Below are 15,829 nucleotides of genomic sequence, written 5' to 3' on the forward strand. Positions count from 1 at the left end.
TACCATCTCACTGCTTGCCTCCTTCATCACAGCATTAATACAGTGAACTACATTGGTCCCAGTATATAATCTAATTGAACTCCACTGTTAACTTTCTGACATGATGAAAACTGATCATATATTCCTGCTCTTTGTTTTCTGGTTTAGCAAGTTTCCAGTCCATGACAGTACTTTATCTCTCACACCTTGACTACTTAGTTTCTTTAGTAACCTCTTTGGAATTTTGTCAACGGCCTTTTAAAGTCTAACTGAATTGCTGTCCTTTATTCACTGTTTTACTGACATGTTCAGATTAAGGCTTACCTAATCTTTAATTCCCTGGATCGCCTCAGTGTCTTTTAAAAATACAGCAACATTTACTGCCTGCCATTCCTCACATTCAAGAGAACTCATAGTTCAAATTAAGGTCCCAATCCTGCAAGATTTAGGCACATGCTTAATTTTAAGCACATGAGCTAGTCTCATTGATCTCACTGGGACAATTCATGTGTTAAAAGGTAAGACTGTAAACTATAAATCTTTGCAGAATCAGGGCTTTAAGATGTGACTGGATATTTTAGTGACCTGCTTTATACAAATCAGAAAGGTCCTTATTTTGTCAACATCAATGTACATTCCCAAATGATTGCTAAGAAAACACTCAACAAGACAGTTTAATATAAAATGTTTTTATTGTTTTTGAAAACATTTAAAAAACAATTTTGAGCACTTTCAATAAAAAAAAATAACTGAAATGCTACTGCAATATTCAACTACTGTAGTTTCAGCAGTACAATAGACAACAAAACACTGGGGGCGGGGAATCGGATTTCCTGCACTAAATGAAAACGTAGAACAGGGATATTTCTTTCCTTATGGTGCAGTAAAGAAAGCACAGTATAGTACAAGACTATTATATGAACCTCGGATGCACTGCACAAGAAATGCTTTCCTTCTTTTCAGGTCAGAAGTCAGTGCTTATTGCAGTTATTTGCAAATTCTTTACTTCATGAATTCTTATCATGATAAAATGGTACAAAAATGTTTTTCAACACCAGAACAATAAAAAATAATCCAAGAAAGGAACATATTCAACAATAACTAAGCTAAATTAGTAAACATAAAAAAGTAAATTACTTGTGAATAACTATGCTTGCCTGGTTAACACGGAACCAGTTTCAATACAGCAAAAGAATAAAAAAAATAAAGTGGTTACAGGAATATACCTAGTACTGTACAAGATAAGTCAATAACACTCATGCACGTCTTGTGATCATGTATTAACATGGTGAAGCAAACTAAACTTAATTTCTTCCTGCTGTAATATTCTCACGTAAGAGAATAAGAAATAGAAATATCTCATTGAGATCAATGCACATTGCTACATAAGACAACTTCATCTGTCATTTTTATGACATTTTGCCTTTTAATAATGAAACATTAAAAAGTTTTTATCTGTGGGCCGTATTGGTTGCATTTATCCTAAGGAACGTGCCTGCCACAGGTTCAACAGAAATTTAGTGCAATAATATGAACCCCAGAAAGTTTGCTGGACTAACCAACCAAATTTAAAGTGTTTGCTGCAATACTGTACATGGGCTACAAATTCACTAGTCTTTATACTTTAGCAAAATATGCTATCAAAATAATTTCATTATTTTCTCATGTTAGTAGGAAGCCAGTAATGTAAACAAGGGGTCAGAACTGTCTCAAATTATTATTTTTGGAGTATCTGACACAGACAGGCTTCCATTAGTTAGAATCACAGAGTTTTCCTTTGGGTATTGCATACTTTGGTGTGCAGTAGTGCTCTGTCTCAATGTACAGTAAAGAAGTAACTAGCACTAAGAACAGGGATCTAACAGATTATTAATTTTAACAGCAAACACACAAACACCAATAAACTAATACATACCAATGTACAAAGCTGTGAGCTAGCCTAGCACCATTTGTTGACGTGAAAATGTTTTACCCTTATGCCTGGTAATTTAATGAATCCTTATTGAATTAAACACACATTTGCCTTAAATCCACTGATTAAATAGTATTCCTATTTGCCTGCTAATTAAGTGAAAGGAAAACTTTCTGCTAGGCCCCCATGTAGCATTTGATTTAAAAGTGTTTTTTAACACATTTAAAAAATCTTCGGTGATGGCTGCATAATTTTGAAAAAGTCAGTTTTTAAATTTACTTTAGCTTTGCTGAAAAATGTTCTTAAAACACAAAAATTTGGAGGGGACTAGTTGTATTGAGCTATTGTGCAGTGCTAGCAGCACAGAGGCAAGGGAAGAACGCCATGCACATACATAGAACACCATAATACCAGTGCAGATGCTCCCCCATGTATATGCCTTCCTTTGTCATCCCCCCATGTTAGGCCTGCTGGAAGTGCAGGGTTAACATATGCACAGTGGTGCTGGCACTTGATACAGGATCAGATCTGCGAGGCACTGAGCATCTCAAAATACATCAGTTCAAGATCCACCGTGGGCAACTTCTTTTAAAAAGAGAAATGGCTCTAATGTGTATTTATTGGTAGAAATCAACAGAACATGGAAATAATCAAACCCAAAGCTTACCATATAATAATACCTCCCCCACAATCTGGAAAAAATTTGCAAGTGTCTCTTAAGAAAACAGAAGGAGTCTGTCTGAGGTGGGGCATGGAGTCTGTCTGAGGTGGGGCATGAACTCTCTCTATGGTCTGCTGCCTGTGGAATCAGGTGCTGCAGCATGGCACCACTGTTTGTCCTTCATCAGAAGAGCTCATGTGCTGGGGGCTGCCTTAGTTCGGTGCTTTTATCCCAGGGACCAGGAGAAGCAAGGATGTACTAGCATCTGGAGTGCTAGTGCAGAAGCACCATGAAAATGAATGCTGTGAAAATCAAATACTGAAGATTTCAGATCATTAGCAGAAATGCCACAAATTACCAAAATACATTTCAAGAACCAAGAAATTACCAAAATACATTTAAAGAGCTGAAAATCTGGTCCTCTCTTCCTCGTTTGCCAAATCTAGATGGCAGCATTCTGCCTCTCCAACATGAGCTGATGACCTCACAAACCGCTAATGTGACACTCTGCTTTAAGTTCTACTGATGTCATCAGTCCATAGGAGAAATACTAAACCCCTTACAAAGCTACAGGAACAATACTACAAAGTGATTTGCCTGCCTCGCATTTCAGTGACACTCCACATGGGAGTCAGTTTGCCTGTGCAGATCCCCTTTGTAGCATTAGGGCTTCGGCTGGTTAAGTACCTTTCTCTGTTCATCATTAGAGATTTTTACAATACTTGAATTCTTCTTTTACTTTTAATGACAAGGGTTAAAGTTTTCTAAAGCTCTTAAATAACTTAGGAGTCTAAATCTTATTGACTGTCAATGAGATTTAGGATCCTTAGTACCTAAGACAGTTTTGAAAATGGGACATAAGCACTTTGAAAATTTTACCCAAGGACTTCATGTGTCTTGCTGCATGTTTGTAAAGTGCCTGTTAACATTATGGCTCTATAGAAGTTATTTTTAATAGTTATCAGCCAACATCAGAACATTTTTATCATCTTCTTTCTTTTCAGGAGGCACAGAAAGGGGCAGCCTACTGGAAAATACAGAGGAAAAACACCTTCCTCTACCCCCCATTAGGTTAGAACAGATGGGTTTAATAACAAATCTTAAACACAGTAATACTTTAATAAGCTCATGCAGCCATTCTACTGAAAAAAGAAAAATGTCATGTCACCTTCTCTAATTCTGATAAATAATAAAACAGTAACTATCATTTTTTAATATACATATGTCTACTTTTATTAAGCCTCAGTGCTCAGAATCTTTTATCATGCATTTTTACCTCATATTAAAACCCAACATTTAAAGTGAAAACTAAAATAACATTAAGGTGAGGTCATGGATTTCTATGGCTAAAAACACTAAATATATATATTTAAAATAAATTTTTAGTGCATTTTTCTCTTTCCTTGATCGTTCCCATTATTTTCTCCTATCTTAGCCCTTCATCATAGATGTAAATGGTGCCACAGACATTTCTCATGGTTCACCACAGTACTGCAGCTCTGGGTAATGCTCAATGACAACACCACTTGTATGCCCTTCATCAAGCTGTAACCCCTCTCTCTCATCAACTGCCTACTTGTCTACAAGTCCCACACATTTCTGACTTGAATAACACAGGCCAATATCAAACATCTCCTCAGAAGTAGCAGGCAATACAAAGTACTGAATCTCTAGTAACAAGTAAGTTGTATTTAAAACCCTCCAAACACCTCTACTGAAGTTGTGAATGCTGGTTTTCAATCACTTTGTATATATATTTTTGCTACAATAAGAAACGCTATTAAGTGGGAACCCTATAAAATTTAAATTCTAATACTGGCTCTTCAATAGCCTTCAGAAATTTATTTAAAATTGAAAAGACTGCCTATTCCCAGCTGAAGAATAAGTGACTTGTACAGCAAACTTTTTTTAAAAATGCCACAATTCTTAGCAAGTGTTTCTGCTGCAGGAGGCACTTCCATTAAGACAAATACAATACGTCTGTCTTTCAGATACAGTGTGCTACATACATATTATTAAACAAATTTAACCCAACATTTCAACAGCAGGATGATCCTTACTCTCCATCCACTCAAAACCTGATGTAGTCATTGAGTTAATGGATTCATTGCAGATTTGTTGAAACAAGGGGTCATTCTTTAATTCCTCCAGTGTAGCATCGTCGTCTTGTCCCTGCTGACGACCTGGATCAAACAGTAGATTTGTATCTAAAGTATTCAGATCATTAATGCTGCCTGAGAGGTCGGAAGACAACCTGATGTCGCTGGAAAAGACAGATGCAACGTTATTGAGATCTGACACCACCTGATTCACCAGCTGCTGGTTGGTTTGCAGATTGTCCTCCCCTAAAAAGTCTTTTACAGTGCTGCTGAAATCTAATTGCTGTTCTCCAATTTCTGATTGTGCTTGGTTATCTCCAGAAGAAAAACTGATCTGATCGGTGCTGCTGTTTTTTGTGAGGTAACTTGGTGTTTGGAATTCATAAACTGAAGTGCTGGAATTGATTATATTTTGCGGGTTGGCACTAGGAAAAGTGGTGGATGTTTCTAAAATCTGAGTGAGATTCATCCTCGCTGTGTAATTTGAAGGCATGTTGTTCATTCCCAAACCTCTCACTGCATCATCGCCATCAGAATCAAGTTTGCTTAACAACACATTTGTTATTTTTTTAGTGTTTGTTTGTTTCTGAAGAGAAGGGAAGGCCGTCTGCATCATGACAGTCAAAGGGACTGACTGACTCCTTTGAGCTATATTATTGGCACTAGTGTCAGCATGAATATTTGTGAACACATTGTGAACTTCAGGTGTCACTGGACTTCCGAAAGGGGTCAAGTTAGAGCGTGGTATATTAGAAACTGGATAGACAGTGCTTCCACTAAGATTACGTTGGCGATGGACAGCAGGGCTTACACTCCGGCATCTAAAACTGTTATTGATAGAGGAACTTGTTCCTTTGTTGTCAAGAGGAGCAGGAACAGCAAAGCCTTCCTGCTTGTTGGTGCTATTTACAGAGGCTCCCTGATGTGATACAGGTGACACAGGAGTCACACGACCAAAGTGAGTATCATGGTGCCGGGACTGAGACTGATATGACTGGCCAGGAACTGCAAAAGCATGAGGTTTCCTGAAGCGGTCTTCCACTAGCTCCTGATAGCTTGGAAGAATGCCATGATTTGAAACTGATGAATTAGTGACTCCACTGTACCCGTTATTCATCCACTCAAGTTTGGTTTTATCAGGGTGAGTAGCCATAGGTCGCTGCATTGGTTTCACAGGGCTACTCGAAACAATGCTGGCATCATGGTATGCCATACTGGAGCTTATTGGAGTAAATGCAAAAGGATTTCTGCATTCCACAGGACTAGGAGGGACACTGCTGCTGCAGTTTGAATGTGGTGTGCCAATGGGTGTATGCCGGCTACTTCCCAGAGCACTGTCTACAGGAGTAGTCTGAGCCAGTCGTGAGCACGGGCTCTCTCGTGACACACTCTGAGATCCAGCAATCATTTCTGACGTGGGTGTTGGGGTCGGAGTCGGGGTAGGTGTGGGAGTTGGGGTAGGTGTGGGAGTGTGAATTGGAGTGCCATTGTTGTGGATTGAATGGTAGAAGTGCGTATTGCTTGGATGAGATGACATAGGAGCTCCTTGAGCTGCTGTCTGATTCTGCAGTGCCATTCCCAGACAGCTACCATAAGGATGAGAACTGTTCATTGACATTTGCTCCTCCATGAGCACCAGTTCCTCCACAATGCTGTCCTGTGTAAGGTCATCATCAAATGAAAAGAAGTTTTCGTTTGACTGAGGGACTGTATGTTCGAATTCTTTTAGCTCAGACTGCAGAGGTAACGGTAACTGATTTGAGGACTGTGCTTGTATTTGACCCAAAGCTGATTCTTGGATCTGGCTCTGTAACTGCTGGCTGAATGTATCCTGTTGTATTCCTTCACAGTGCACTGGCTCCCATATAGATTCCTGTAAATCATTAGAGTCAGACTGTCCTGCAATAGTCATAACACTGATATCTTGCTGCTGTTCAGAGTTCACAGATGTAAAGTCAGAGGTTTTAGTGATATGCTGCCATGCATTTGGATTAAAGCTGCCATCAGATTTTGAATCATTTTCTAAGATAAACAAATTTCCTTCCAATTTTACTTTTATATCTGGAGATGAGGCTGTGAGCTGCTGTCCCAAAGCGGAATCACTGGTATTTATAACATTGGAATTCAATGGACAGTTTGTCACTAAGTGTGTTGAAGCTGTAGAATTTACTTTTATAGTGACCTTGCTAGGAACTTGAGCAAATGCTGCAGTACTGTCATTTCTAGCTAATGATACAAGCTTCTGAACCTTCTTAACACTGCTTCCTTTTTGACCTTCCATGCTACCTGCTGAAAGCTGCTCCACAAGTGGTTTCTTCACAGGTGGTACCTGGGACTCCTGAAGCGTAGAAGGCAGTCGCTTCCTTGGACTTTTAGTGCATGTTTTATCTTTAATAGTAGAATCACCACTAGGAGGTGAACTGATGCTGGTGTTGGAGAAGTTCTGAGTGGCCACTGAGAGAGTAAGAGTGCTTTGATTATTGCCTGCTGAAGAAACTGGTATGATTTCTTTAGGTCGGGCTTTATATTTGGTCCTTGCTCCTTCAGCTCTCTGATCACAGCCCTTAACTGTTTTCACTTCACTGATGCTCTCAGTTGAAGCTTTCAAGGTTGTACCCTCAAAATGATTCCTCTGAGCAGCAGGCAGGCCCGGTGCTCCTTTTATAGCTTTAGAAACATCAGAATTCTCTTGGCACTGTATTGGGTTCTCATCCAGTACTGCTTCTGGTTCCATTTTGATCTCAACTGCAGGTGTAGCTACAACACTGCTTGTCTTGGATCCTGGAGACTGAAGTGAAACAACAGACCCATTTTTAATCTGAGGAACAGTCCTCGATTCTTCCACTGCTCCTGTACTGCTGTTCAATGAAGTAGTGTGTTTGACGGGTACACTACTGCTGCTAGGGGCAAGAGATATTGCTGTCATTTTTACCACGTTTAAGGAATTTACATGTGGAGCTGGCACAACCGTCTTGATTGGGCTACTGGTGAAAAGCACCGTAGTAGGCGAGCGGATGGTGAGAGCACTGGTGTTTGCTGGCTTAGGTAAGATCTGTGGGTAACGATGCCGGGCGGAACGGTCACCAACTGGACTGGCTGGAACATTCTGAGGAGTCTTTGGTGACTGCTTGACTGACTGCATGTGCTGAGTGACCACCTGAACATTGAGCGGAAGAACCTTGCCATCAGAGGAGCCTATGGGACTTGGAGATGTCACCAGCTGTCTGGTCCTCGGTACCTGCATGTGGAGAAAAAGGACACACAATTTAAACAAAAGTATGCATGCCCTACATAATCTAATGGATAAAGTTAGATTAATGGGCAGTCAGAATGCCACATCCTAAGGATTAAAAGGATGCTGCACTGTTATTTATATATAAAACTGCAAACCGGCACCCATCCTACACTCTAGTTGCTCTTCCAGAATACCAACACTCACATCACCACCATCATGGACAATCCCAAAGAGATATAGCCTCCTTGCAGCCTGTCACAGTAAATACTCAAAACATACAGTAAAGCTGCTCTTCCACCTCAATGGTCAACTGCCCCACAATTTACACATCAGATTACAAGAGGAGGTATAATGACAAAGCAACAAGGCCTCACTATCCCTAGCCCACCTCTTCTCCGAGTTCCTGGGGAAAGGATGAAAGACAATACAGTTGAGTACTAAGGCCAGCAAAAAATCAGAACAGAACAAATTAATCCGTGTTGCCTAACCCAAAGGGACCCTGGTCCATGACTAGGGCTCCTAGGCACTACGGTAATACAAATAATAATCCAGAGAACTAAAATCTGCACCAGATACTTGGGGCTTGATTCTTGTAAAATTGAGGCCCTATTTTAAATGCACTTTTGCAGAATGAAGGGGCATTCATTGAAATGTCCAGGTCCCTTCCAGCCCTACATTTCTATGATTCAGATGCAGGGCCTTGGAGTGTTGATTGAAGATAGACAGAGAGGGGAAGAGATCTTCAAACGTTAATTTTTAAACTTCCACCAGTGAATAAAACACAAATCAAACATTATTCGGGCAGAAACTGACTTAGCTATCAAAATATACAATAAAGACAAAAGTCAGGTTTTGTTCAGCTGAAACGAACAAGTCTGTACTAAAGCATAGATATTCAAATAAAGGTTAACCTGATACCAGTACAAAGCCCTCTGGACTAATGAAGACACATTTACATACCATATGAAGGGCTTAAGCAATGCATAGGGCTTTGTGCAATCTTCAGAACTCAGGTAAATTTTGCCCTAAAGGTATAATGATTCCCATTTAAAACCCAAATTATTCCTCGTTTAAGTGCCACTGTCACCGACTTACACCCAGGATGAACGTGGCCCATGCTGTGTAAGTGTCTGTAGCGGGGTGGTTACCACGCTGCTGCCCTGAAGGGCTTAAAACAGCCCTGGGAGAGGGCTGTGGCAAGGAAAGCAGCTAATAGGCTGATTGGGGAAGCAGCCGCACCTGGGCTATGCCCCAATCAGGCCACAGCAGGTCCTATATAAGAGGCTGGGAGCCAAGAGCTCAGCAGTCTCTCTCTAGCTGTAGAGGGAGATGGACCTGGCTGCAGGGACCCGAGCACAGTACCTGAGTGGAGCAGGGCTGGGGAAAGACAGAGCCGCTGGGGAGCTCCAGCCTGGAAAGCCCCAGGCTGTGGTCTAGCAGAAGGCCAATGGGTACTGGGGGTTACAGAGGACAGCCCAGTGGTAGGCAAAGGCAGCAGGTCCAAACCCAACCATGCCGGTGATGAGTAGGTTGATACTGCAGTCTGCCCCAGGGCATGGGGGCTAGACCATGACTGGCAGTAGCCTTACACTGAGGTGAGGTGGGGATAGTGGGTGGGGGCTTTCCGGGGAGGGGAGACCCTGAGTGAAAGGGGTTACTGCCAGGGGGCAGCACCCCAGATAACGGGGCACCGAGTCTGGGAGGGACATGGGGGCCAAGCGGCAGCAGGACACCAGCCTGCAGAGGGCGCTCTGGAGGCTGGATGAGCTAATTCCCAGAGACAACCAGCAGGAGGTGCCGCAGGGGTGAGTCCCACATGGCAACAGTGTCATTCTACTACATCCACATCAATCAGACAACATTATTACATTTATGGCTTTGTCACTTATTTGGAATAACAGAAAAAGTCTCTGGAACAGGAAAAGAAGGGTCACAGCATCTCTCTCTCAACATTCATATAGCAACAGGAAGCCATTAGTCTGTGATAACTTTCTATTTGCTTAAATATTTCCAGAATAAATATAAAATAGAGAAAAACAGTTTTATAAGGTTGTCTGGGTTGAAAACTGTTGGCGCACATTACCGGTATGGGGCTGGGTACAGCTGCCACTACGATACCAATAGGTTGAGGAGACAAGATTGCAGGACTTCCATTAGAAATACTTGTTACTCCATTGGCTGTAGCTCCTTCTGTTTTCTTTGCTGGAGACTCTCCTGGCAAAGGAGACTGCAGTTTCTGTTCCTGTTGCTTCTTCTGGATCTTACGCTGTAGCTGCTGCTTGGCATCAACTGGTGATGGGAGAGTTTTCACTTGAGGCTGAAAAGAATTACTTTCAGCCGTGGGTATAAAAGCAGAGGGTTGAGGGACCCCTTTTATTCCTGAAAGCGAAAAGAACAAAAGTGACTTATGCCATGTATGTTGTGTGATATTTCTAAACCTATATACATGGCAACATGTGCGAATGTGTGTGTGCATACACATACACAATGAAAACATTCATGAGGGGTTTTGTACTTGGAATAGTTATTCCTGATTACATTTATTTCTAATACTGATGATAAAACCCCTTGGTGCTGGGCAAGCTGGATATGCTTATGCTGTTGCTCAAGTATTTTGCATCAGCATTTTGTATCCGGAAATCCCAATTTGCAGTATCCAAGTTAACACAATACTGACAGTGTGTCCTTCATATAATTGTCAGTAGATGGCAGTGAAAATATTTTTAAGCATCTTCAATCTGTTTTTTGTTAATGTTTATAGCACTTTTAAAAATTACACAAACCAAAACACAAGGTCGTGCCATGGACAATAAGTGCTGAACAGATTATACAGCATTTAAATCCCCTTGGACAGTCTGGGGAGAGTCCAGCAGTATACAGTGTCAAATACCAGTGTGGAAGTGATATTAGCATGTAATAGGTAATGCTAGAAGTGCTTAATAATGCTACTAGTGTATGGAAGGGTGGAAGACACAACACGGAGAAGGTGAAAAACTGAAAAGACAATTGAATGCAGAAGGGGAGATGGAGATACAGAAGACCGAGAAAAGTACTCTCTGGAAACAATGTCCCTGATGTCAGAGACGATGTCAGAGACAAACAGCAAAGCCTCCAGGCAACTGTTTTTACCTGTGTAGTCAGGACTAATCCACATTTTAACCTGTAACCAAATCATGTTACAACACTGATCTTCAGACAGTTTAGTAACAGTTCCAGGACTAGCATGTTCTTAAAATGATGCCTGTGTAAATGGGTTCTAACACTGTTTCCTTTCCACATCACAGGTGTTTAAAAGCTGTACATGAGAAAACTCTTAATTATGGTTCTCTAGATACATCATTTTAGGCCAAATGGTCTGCAATATACAGCATGTGCTCAGAAGGTGCATCCTAGACATCTCACTTTGGAGCAGCAGTCACTAGGTTTGAATAACACTAGGAATGCTGCAGCATGTTACAGCCTTGACATCTCAATTCCTTTTTCACTTAAGAACTGAATTGTCCACATCTTGAGTGACCTGGGCTGAATACTGAAGGGGAAAAACAACTATGGGAATGCATGCAATTGTGCTCTTTCTCCAATCTGCACTATGGACAAACTGTTCTCTGCAAAAAAAAAAAAAGCAAAGGTAGTTTGGTTCCGAAAAGGGAGGAGGAAGAGGTTTGGTGCCCCGACCATGGATAGTGAGGTGTGTGGAGCTATCAGCTTCTAAGGACAGCACAGAGGGAGAGAGCTTCTGGAGTATCCTCATGAACCCTTGCAAGAATGATCCACTCACTCCCTTGGACTACCATCTCATCTAGAAGGGATGGAAAGAAGTTTCCTTGGCTGAAGTACTGGGTGAAGGGTCATTTATGATTTTCTTGTGGTGACACAGCTGCTGAAGCTAAGAGCACATATCTGAGGGGCAGTATGAAGGGGGTGGAGATTTTCACTGCCATGTACCAGTCCTGGAGATGGGCAAGAAACTGATAAGGGCCATCAGGAATAGGAAACTTTAGTTATGAGCTAGGAACTCTAATTATGAACTCCAGATGCCAGTGACTGAAAAGGGGGATGAGCCAGAATTTTGCAGGGGAGGGGAGATTAATCTGTGATCTTCCCCGTTTTATTTATTTAAACAAATGATCATCGTAGTCAACCACCCTTTTTACATTCCGAAGGCTCTCTCTGTAGCCAAGAGGGCTACCTGGGTAGCATGCACAAGTTTACACTGATACTTAATAGAACTATTGAGAACTTCTTAGGCCAGATGTTTTGAGACACAAACACACAGTGAGAGCAAGTTTTGATGTACAAGAAATCATAATTTCCCCCTTATAGCTCAAGAACAGCATTTTGTACTTCAGCAATTTACTTCAAACCTTCCATATCAAACAAGTATTCTCTAATCGCCTGTTAATAATAATGGGAAGTTTAAGACTAAAGGGAGTCTGTGAAAATGATGAAGGAATATGAGATTTTTTTTACACAAATAATTACACATGTTATTAAGCACTGGAACTCACGGCTACAAGATATCGGAGACAAAAAACTCAGTAAGATTCATAAAGGGACTGGACATTTATATGGATAACAAGAATATCTAGAGCTATAATAGTTAGTGCTACTATAAATTTTGGAAGAAATAGTAAACCTCATGCTTCATGCCTTAAGCCAGTCTCGATCTATTAAGGAGTAGGAAGTTTCTTGCACCTTTGTCTAAACCACTGGGTTTTGGCCACTCTCGGAGATAGGATAATGGACTAGATGTATCAAGGGACTATTTCAGTATGGCAATTCCTATGTTTCTACATGTAAATTGTCTTTTAACCTTAACAATGGAGTATTTATTGTAGCTCCTTAATCATAAATGAAAAGCTAAATAAGATAACATGCTTGGGAAAGTTGCACAATGTCACATACTTGCACCAGCAGACGCCCATCCACCTCGCCGCACAAGCTCTATTTTTAGTATGGTTGATGCTGACACCTGCTGACCTACTTGTGTTACCTGAACCAGAGCAAACATTTCAGGACAGTTTGCACCTGACATGCATCAAGATTGCCCCCGAGAACATCAGTTGTTGAAAGAAAATTAAATAAGAGCTGAGATAAATTCACCTAACAGAAAATTCACACTAAATCGATTTATATGCATTTCTGAAATGTTGTCACTGTGCTATACAGCCCTGCTCCAACAAAGTATGTAAGCACATGCCTGAATTTAAGCATATGAATAGTCCCCTTGATTTTAATGTCATTGATCATATGCTTCAAGTTCTGCATGCTCTCAAGTCAGGGTGGATTTGATTTAAATCAAATTTATTTAAATCACTAGTCAGGAAGACTTGATTTAATCATGGATTTCTACATAAAAGTGCATTCTTGTTGGTTGTTATAACCTTAATACACATTCTTCACGACTCAGAGATAGATGTAGGTTTCATTTTAGAAGGTGTACACTGTACATTTTTAAAGTGATTTATTTTGAAAACTTTTCAGATTAGTTTTACAGCTATATCAGAAAATGAATGATTGTTTGGTTATTTCATTTACCAAAGATAATTGAAGCAGATATTTATGAAGTCATTGGGAGGTGAACTATCTCCAATTCAACAGGTTAATCATTAATATTTGGAGGATTTTCTTGCCATGCTGTGTTAGGAGGAGCACATCACCAGACAGACATATAAATTGTTTTATTTAACTAAAACAACAACGTTATGTATTCTGGATTTTTTTTCTTCAACAGCAAACATATAATATTTTAACCAAAAAAGCATATGAATTTTTGAATTTAGTTAAACATTCAAGTTTTTTTAAAATCAGGTTTGTTTTTGTTAAAATTGTTTTTAACTAAAATAGTTAAATGAAATATTAAAAAAAAAATTAAATCGACATGTCAGCCAGGTAAACATGAGAAACTTAAAATACTGGCTTCTGCAGCTAACTCAGTCGTCTTCACCTTCATTTTCCTCTTTGTTCATAATCTGGAAAAGGAAAAAACAAGCTTTCCTGCCTTTTCAGGTCCCAAACGATTTCTCAATTTGGAATGAATTAGTCCCAAGGAAGAAAATATTCTTTCTACACCAGTAGAAGAAGCTACTGCTGTTAAAAGTGAGATGATCACTTCAACAGTCTCTGAATCCAAGTGCTTAAGTGACTTCCACCACCAGTTCAATGGTGTGATTTTCTTTAAAACATCATCAGCAAACATGTATTTCTTGAATGGTTCACACTTAGCTTTGAAGTTTATTATAGTTGGCATTATGGAGGGATGATTGCTGGATGTCCATGTCATAGCCAACTCCTCTTCTTCAGCAGTTAAGGTTTGACCCTGGTACCTGGTAGTATTGAGAATATTTGCAAGAAAATGAGCTGGAGATAGTGCTTGTCCCATTTGTTTTTTTAATGCTTGTCATTTAACTCTGTCACTGCATATTTTCTCTTTTTAAGATCTCACTCAGTTCCTTACAAATTTCAACAGCATCAGCAATAAAACAGCTATTTCCCTGTATTTTGTTCAAGGCTACAAAAAATAGGCTTCAGGGTACATGAACATGTGTTCAACATTTCTCTTAAGCCCAATGCTGAGAACTTTGGCTGTGACAGTGCCATCTATTTTTTCACAATTTTGTTCACAAACTGTCATCAGATTAGGCCAGTTCTTGATGTAGTGCTCAAAACAGTCCACTACTGAGTACCATATCGTGTCTTGTGGGAGAGTTAGCTTGGTTTCTCCCACTTTTTCCAGCTGCTGCAAAGTGCTTGATAGGGAAGTATTTTGCAATTTCAACAACATTAGTTTTTATTTCTGGAACACTGAAGTCTTTGGCTAGGAGGTGCATTAAATGAGCACTGCAACCGTATGTTATTAGCTTGGGACTCTCTTCTAAATAATTTCTTCTCATTGGATACATTTGCAGTATTGTCTGTGACCAAGCTGCATACTAGACATTTGATATTTTTTTTCAGTTTGTTATCGCTTTTACTGCTACGTCTTGTAAGTATTCTGTTGTGTGTGCATTTCCTGATGCACCAATTGTTTCTGTAAGGAAGACATTCCCTTCTTCTGTTGTCACACAAGCACATACAACAGGATCATTGTGGACATTGCTCCACCCATCAAGACTCAAATTGACAATTTCACCCTCTAGACTTTTTGCACACTGCTCAAGTTCTCTGTCATACTCTTTATCCAACAATTTGCCTGCAACATCTGCTCTGTTGAGTGGACTGTATCCTGGTCTTAATGATTGAGCTATGTTAATGAAGTGTAGGTTCTCAATCATACGGAAAGGAGAGTTTGTTGCATAAACAAACCAGGCAATGTTTTCATCAATTACCTCTTTTTGTAATCTGCTGGTTCTTATCACAAATTTATCTATGGCTGCTTCTGGATGATGGAGATTTTTATTCTTCTTGCTACAGGTGATAGCCACAGTATATGTGACATACATGATGTGACTGAAACACTATCATTGGCAGATAACTCTGAAACTATAGAAAATGATGGTGATCTCAAAGGTGGATAGTCTTCAGAATCCTGTATGTTGAGGATGGAGTCTCCTAAACAAAATAAATCAATGCAGTTATTTCATTATTATTACCATACTGCTCGTTTAGTATTACTCATTGAATTCACTGACACTCTATAATACTTTAAAGGTGAAATTGTAAAAGGAAGATCTGCTTATTTCAGCTATTTATTTTTATCACAACTGCATCTAAAATGATAGTACCATAGAGTAACAACTATATTTTTTACTCAAACATGAGAATTCAAGAATAGTCCAGAAGGAAGACAGGCAGTCTTTAAGAAAGAAGTATGAAATAAAAAAAGTTACCAACCTGAAGATCCTGCATGTTCAGACATGTTCCTTTCATCATCTTCAATGCAGCTTCCTCCTGAGAAGGAACACTTCTCATGATGTTGATTTATTCGGGCAACTAGGCCTTGC

At 40.0% G+C, this 15,829-nt stretch overlaps 1 protein-coding gene across 1 annotated transcript in view; it reads right to left on the reverse strand.

The window, feature by feature from the left end:
* Positions 1 to 652: 652 nt before the first annotated feature.
* Positions 653 to 15,829, reverse strand: part of RFX7 (regulatory factor X7) — a 106,741-nt gene continuing 91,564 nt past the window's right edge. Inside the window, exons 8-9 of the mRNA XM_044979079.1 lie at positions 9,970 to 10,265; positions 653 to 7,889 (exon numbers count right to left, since the gene is read on the reverse strand). Of these exons, the coding sequence (XP_044835014.1) occupies positions 4,578 to 7,889; positions 9,970 to 10,265 (3,608 nt within the window). The 3' untranslated portion in view covers positions 653 to 4,577. The remainder of the gene's footprint in view (positions 7,890 to 9,969; positions 10,266 to 15,829) is intronic.

Source organism: Mauremys mutica, chromosome 11 (assembly GCF_020497125.1).
Source record: "Mauremys mutica isolate MM-2020 ecotype Southern chromosome 11, ASM2049712v1, whole genome shotgun sequence".
NCBI classification, from domain to species: Eukaryota; Metazoa; Chordata; order Testudines; family Geoemydidae; genus Mauremys; species Mauremys mutica.